This window comes from Lactuca saligna, chromosome 2 (genome assembly GCF_052625555.1).
Source record: "Lactuca saligna cultivar CGN05327 chromosome 2, ASM5262555v1, whole genome shotgun sequence".
Lineage (NCBI taxonomy): Eukaryota > Viridiplantae > Streptophyta > Magnoliopsida > Asterales > Asteraceae > Lactuca > Lactuca saligna.
The window spans coordinates 141,712,092-141,719,251 of NC_136418.1; the positions used below are offsets into that span (position 1 = coordinate 141,712,092).

The 7,160-nt window shown below is 30.5% G+C and overlaps 1 protein-coding gene across 1 annotated transcript; it reads left to right on the forward strand.

The window, feature by feature from the left end:
- The first annotated feature begins 2,410 nt into the window (after window positions 1–2,410).
- On the forward strand, window positions 2,411–3,093 carry LOC145030180 (uncharacterized). Its single transcript, XM_078978587.1, has 2 exons — window positions 2,411–2,702; window positions 2,792–3,093. The coding sequence occupies exons 1-2, from the start codon at window positions 2,411–2,413 to the stop codon at window positions 3,091–3,093; spliced, it is 594 nt and encodes a 197-aa protein (XP_078834713.1).
- Window positions 3,094–7,160: the final 4,067 nt, after the last annotated feature.

Genomic DNA, 7,160 nt, shown 5'->3' on the forward strand with positions numbered 1-7,160 from the left:
ATTGACAAAAAAAAAATATGGAATTAATTCCTCCCTTGTAGCCTATGCTCTTACAATTTTTAATATGTTTGAATTTATCATCTTCATTTTCTTTCGGTATAATGATATTAAATATTTTACTATTCATGTGAAATAATGACAGATGTCTTAAAACATTATTAATTTTATGAAAATGTGATACTTGTCACTATTTGACATGAATAGGAAGATAAATAGAAAGAAAAAAAATATAAGGATATTAAATTTCTCTTCAATATATTACAAAGAATATCCATAATAAAAAGTTTAATTTGAGTGAGATCAGACCCGGTTTAGGGCAAGTGCAAGAGGGCCAATGGAACGGAGCCGACAAATTTAAAGGGCCCAAAAAAAATTAATTGTATTATCGTTCAACCCAACTTCCCAATCAATTTAACATCATCGGAAGAACCGGGCAACCAGCGACCAGCTTCAAACCAAAGCCAGTGCCCAACAACGATCATTCGATCATCATCGTTGTGTTGTTTTCATTAAAAAAATTGTTTGTAGCCTTCCAGACCGCGACAACATCAATCAACAAAGCAACAACAATAAGCAAATCAATGGGCATCGGACATTAGGCCTCAGCGTGCGAGACTGCGAGACGGTAGAATCCGACAACAAATCAGCCCGAGACAGCAAATAGGTGAGGGTCGATTATCTATTTATCCATTTATCCTGTTAGCACTTTATCAATGATTCTTCAATCTTCGTTCTTGTCTTCTCGATTCTTGGTGCTAATCGGTAATACATAATTATAGATAATGTAAATATGTAATAGATTATGAGAACTGAGAAATTAAGGAATGGGGAATAAGAAATTAAGGATTATGGGTTTGTAAATTATAATTGTCAATTCAAAAACCTACTTGAATAGTTGAATGTGTGAATGAATTATAGTAATATAGAATAAATAGATTATCAATTTTTCAGATTCATGGTATGTTTAATTGTTTAATTGTATATCTTTAACTGTTTAATTTTTCAGCTTCATGAATGTTTAATTGTTTATCGCTATGTCATATCGTCATATTATGAGATTGAAATCTGGTTGACTGATTCACAATGTTGAATGAATGATTCTGAAATAGGTTATTAGAAACTAAAATTAAATTATGAGATTATGTTTATTGTATAATTGTTTATCAGAAATCGGAATTTAAAAACCAAAGTGTTGAAATAATCAAATTATGTTTATTTTTTGTAAAATTGTAGAGATGAAGTCTAAACAGCCATCCGGGAGTCAAAAACGTAAAAAAATATATATAAATAAATAAACTAGATGAAGAAAAGAGAAATGCTGACATCGATGCTTTAGATAAGTTTATCCATAGACAACCTATTGAAGAGCATGTTGAAGAGCACATTGAAGATCATGTTGAAGAACAAGAGCATATAGAAGTAGAAGAGGCAAATAAGCACGAGCCCATTAAAGAGCTTGCTGATATATATATATATATATATATATATATATATATATATATATATATATATATATATATATATATATATATATATATATATGATCCAAGAAGGTGGGAAAAAATTAATTCTTAGGAGATTAAACTTTTGGTCAAGAAATGTCCTAAAAGAGATAATAGTATTATGTATGGTCCCTAAGATAAATTTGGTAGACGATTTTATGTAGCTTTATATACAAGAACATTACCAAATTTGGAGAAGTGTGATAGAGAATGGTTAGTATATTCGAAAGAGCTAGACAAGGTATTTTGTTTCTGTTGTAAAGTGTTTAGAAAAGGGAATTCGAATGGTAGATTGGATGGTGAAGGTTATGTAGATTGGCACCATGTTAAAGAACACGAAATTTCATTGGATCATCTTACAAATAGGAATAAGTGGTTTGATATGCGTAAAAGATTGAACTTGAATGAAACAATTGATAAAGTTTAATATAAGCAATTCAAGAAAAAATGAGATTACTAGAAACAAGTCATTTTGAGAATCATTGCAGTAGTGAAGTTTCTTGCTAAACATAATTTAGCATTTCGTGGATCCAATGAAAAGTTGTATAAAAAAGGTAACTATAAATTGTAATATTTTGTTCTAATTCCACCAAATACATTTTTGTTAATTATTATGACCAATTTCACTTCTTATTTGTTAATTGTATTTAATAGGTAATGAAAAATTTGTGGGTGTCATTGAAATGTTAGAAGAGTTTGACTCGGTTATCAAAGAGCATGTGTGATGGATCACAAGTGATGGGCTTCATATGCATTATCTTGGCCACTTAATCCAAAATGAACTAATATCTTTGCTAGTTCAAGAAATTAAAAAAGACCTTATCAAAAAGATAAAGGAAGCAAAGTACTACTCAATCATACTTGATTGTACTCCCGATTCAAGTCACCAAGAACAAATGACTATAATAATGAGGTATTTAATGTTATCAAAAAATTATGTTACTATCAAGGAGTTATTTTTAGGGTTTTTGAATGTTGATGATACCTCCGAAAAAGGACTATCTGATATTACACTTGAGGAGTTAAAGTCTCGTAGTCTTGAAATTGATGATATGCGTGGTCAAGGCTATGATAATGGAGCAAACATGAAAGGAAAACACCAAGGAGTGCAAAAGAGATTTTTAGATATAAATCCTAGAGAATTTTACACTCCTCGTGGTTGCCATTCTCTTAGTCTAACATTATGTGATATGGCTAAAAGTGTGTTAAAGGAAAGAACTTTTTTGGATTCATCCAACGCATTTATACTATCTTTGCAAATTCTACTAAGAGGTGAGAAATTTTGAAAGATAATGTTAAAGCTTGGAGTCTTAAGTCATTGTGTCAAACTCAATGGGAAAGTCGGGTTGAGAGTGTAAAGGCTATTAAACTTCAACTTGTAGATGTACGGGAAGCTTTACTTCAAGTTGGAGAAAAGGATAATGATGCTGCAATTGCAAGTGAAGCAACTTCACTAGCAAAAAAAGAACTTGGTGACTTTGAATTTTTGGTATCAACTGTTATTTGGTATCAAGTACTAAACCATGTTAATATTGCAAGCAAGAAGTTACAATCAAATGATATGCATCTTGATAATGCAATTACGGAATAAATAAATTAATTGGGTACTTCAAGTATTATAGAGAAACTGGTTTTTCAAAAACGATTATTGAAGCTACGGAGATTGCTATTGAAATGGGTATTGATCCGAAATTTCCACAAAAGCATTTTGATTGAAAGGAAAAAAAATGTTTGATGAGAGTTCAAATAACGAAGAAGTTTCGTTTACACCTGAAGAGATTTCAGAGTCAATTATTGCTTATACATTGTTGATCAAGCTATTTCTATGTTTGAAACGATATTTGAACAATTCAAAGAGTATACCAAAGTATTTGGTTTTATATTTCAACATAATTTGAGGGGAATTGAAGATAAAGATTTTTAAGTGGTATTGTTATCATCTTGAAAAAGCACTCAAGTTTGAAGAAAGATCGAATATTGATGTCGATGAACTTTCTACAGAGTTAAAATTATTTGAGACATTGGAAACCAATGAATTTAGCAACCCTATAAATCTTTTGAAGTTTTTGAAAGAACTTGATTATTCCCAAATGCAAGCATTGCATATAGAATATTGTTGACTATTCCAGTAACGGTTGCATCTGTAGAAAAGTGTTTTTCGAAATTGAAGTTTGTGAAATCTTACTTACGCTCCACAATGACCCAAGAAAGACTTAGCGTTTTGTCGATGATATCTATCGAGAACGAAATCTTGGAGAGTATAGATTATAAAGAGTTAATCAACCAATTTGCAATCAAGAATGCTAGGAGAGCTTCACAGATTGTCGGTTAGCTGTTAGGATATGTAATTACTCATTAAAAGATTATTATTTTGCTTTGTTTATTGCTATAAAGTTTATCGTTGTTTTAATAAAAAATTAGTTTATGAAATTTAATTCGTTACACGTTAATGCCTAAGAGCCTTTTGTATCCATCTCGTTCTATACACTTGAATCCTCATAACCGACCCTAAGTAAGATGAGCATAAAATTAAAAAAGTAAAAAAAAAAATGTTTAATTTAAATATGATAACGTTTCATTTAATTGATGAAAAATCAATTATTATAATATGATATTTAGAGTTCAATTTCATTGAACTCTTTGATGGAAAAAATATATATATAAATTCTTAAATAAATATTTATGTTTCATTAAACTAAACTATAACAAAAAAAATAACATAATTATATGAAATAATAATAACGTTATAATTCATTGAATTCTATACGTTGAAATCATTATATTTTTTTCAAACTTAAGTTTCCCTTTTATGAATTTATAGAATGATTTGATACATTTATAATATTTTGGTAAACAATTTGATTAAATATCTTGAGATATGCGTTGGATTCTATTCGTTGAAATCATTATGTTTTTTTCAAACTTAAGTTTCCCTTTTATGAATTTATAGAATGATTTGATACATTTATAACTTTTTGGTAAACAATTTGATTAAATATCTTGAGATATGCGTTGGTATGTAAACTAGTGCTTTTTTACATAATAGTGTGTCGGAAAAAAAAATACTCTATTAACTAAAAACTTATATGTATCATAATTTTTACACGCTCTATTTTCTCCTAGTCAGTATTTATTTTATTCCATGATAAAGCATATTTTTTATTCCATGATAAAGCATATTGTTGGTTTGAAATAACACTTTTTTTTTTTTTTTTACTTTTAGTGACAATGTTGGTTCGAAATATGCCATAATTTTTTTTTAGTGACAATATTGGTTTGAAATATGCCATAAAATTTTCCAACGAACCCAAAATTTCATTGAAGGGTGTGTATTTTGTTAAGAGGTCAACATCAAAGAGCCTCCAAAGTCCAAAATCAAGAAGCTTGTGGATGAATATGATGCAATTAAAGCAACTGCATGTGAATGTATCGTCTACAAAATAAATGTTGTCTTCTTTTATATTCAAGGAAAAATATGCGTTTGACACAGAAGTTTTGAAAGCATTTGGAGCTTTTAAGTTTTAGCTTTTGACAAAACGCTCTAGTTTAAACAAAAAACATCGTTTGGTAATACGAGCGTTTAGCTTTTAGTTTAAACAAAATGCTTCAAATCTAAAAGCTACTTCATATAGCGTTTAACAAAACACTACTGAGCTTTTAACATCAATTTCCATAATTACCCTTAAAATTCTATTTATATATTTATTTATTTTTAATCAATTGTCCTTTTATGTAATTTTATATATTTCAAAAGCTTCCAGCTACTTTTATCAAATACTCATATACAAATAAAAGTTATAGCTTTCCGCTATCAGCTATCCGCTTCCAGCTAACAACTACTTTTGCCAAACACGTTTTTAATCCTTCGGATTGATCATATCACCAAAGAAGAAAATAATGATAGGCATGAGTAGCCTGGAGTTGTTCCGAAAATACTCTTTAAGTTAAGGATCTTTTATGGAATAATAATAAAACTTAGTTATCATCATACAACGAGTGAAATAGCAAATGGATAACAAGTTACGTTGTTAAGCCTTTTTATATGGTAAATTCAATTTTTTGAAGACTACATCTATAGATCTAGAGATATAACATTGATATGTATGATAAGTTGTACTCTTAAGAAGCTCCACAACATCCGACGCGAGGAAACCAAACATATCAAATGCAAAGGGTGTGAATATTGGTTGATTTTCCATGCACGGTTTCTCATGTTTGGTGACCTTGCATGTAACATCTTTTAAAGCAATATGTCTCGTTGAAAAACCCTCAACCCTCAAGCCAATGTGATGGGATACCTCTATAAGGTCCACACATTCGTGTTTCCCTCCAGCCCATCTAAAAATCAAAATGTCGGCCGGTCTAAGGGTTGACTTTCCTTCTGTCGGGCCACTCAACAAATTCACAGGAGTCTATTTCTTGGTGGAAACCCCAACACACTTAAATATGTCAAACAAAATATCATTAACGATATCATGCCTGTATTTGAACCCCATGAGTTCTTTACAATGAATTGCATCCTCTCCAAAAGAGTCTAAACATGCCTTGTGGCACACCAGACATAACTCGTCAATTGGGAATAGTTGGATCATGAGTTGTTATTTGAGGAAAGTACGATACTCCACAGGAAATATATGTTGGCCAAACATATCTATAAGGATAGTTAGAAGAAAATTTTGAGCATGTGGTGCGCGTAAACACTACAAAACTGCTTTCTGCCAAGTCGTCATTTCGAGATGAACTTCCATATTGATATGTGCATATACATATATATATATATATATATATATATATATATATATATATATATATATATATATATATTACATCATATCTTAATCTTTTTAGCCATTTTTATGCTCATTATTGGACAACAGATACTTAATCTATTATATGTTTTGTTGTAGAAGTAAAAAACATGCTTGGGAACAAAATGGAAGGAAGCTGGGAGCGAGAAACTTGGATCAAGGCTAAAATGAAAAAAGTCTCTTTACCACGACGTGGTGACATTACGACGATGTGGCATTTTGAATTCTCCCGTTGAACCTCGAAGACTTGCTGATTACGTGATAAATCCAAAGACCATGTCGTGGTGGACTTACCACGACGTGGTGAACCGACTTTGAGAATATATATATATATATATATATATATATATATATATATATATATATATATATATATATATATATATATATCAAGGTTCTAAATGACGTGAGGCGTGGCGTGGCGGCAAGATCAAGTCTCAAACTTAACGAGCCATGGCGAGCCATGACGTTTTTCAAGGCGTGATGTAAGGCGACGATTTTGTATTAATTTAATATTATATTACCACATAAATATAAATTTATATTAAATATAACTATTTTTTAGAAGTGTTGATCAATAACTAGTAACAAAATTTTAACAAAAACCACAATATTTGTATCTCCGATTAGAAAAGACATAACAAAGAGCAAAAAACTGTGTCTAAAACGAAAAAACACGCGTCCTAACATGCCATAACGTGCCATGGCGCGCCATATCACGCCTTGCCACGCGCCACGCCTAACAGCAACGTTATGAGGCTTTTCGTAACGGCGGAGCCACGCCTCACGCCATGGCGCGCCTTTTAGAACACTGATATATATATATATATATATATATATATATATATAT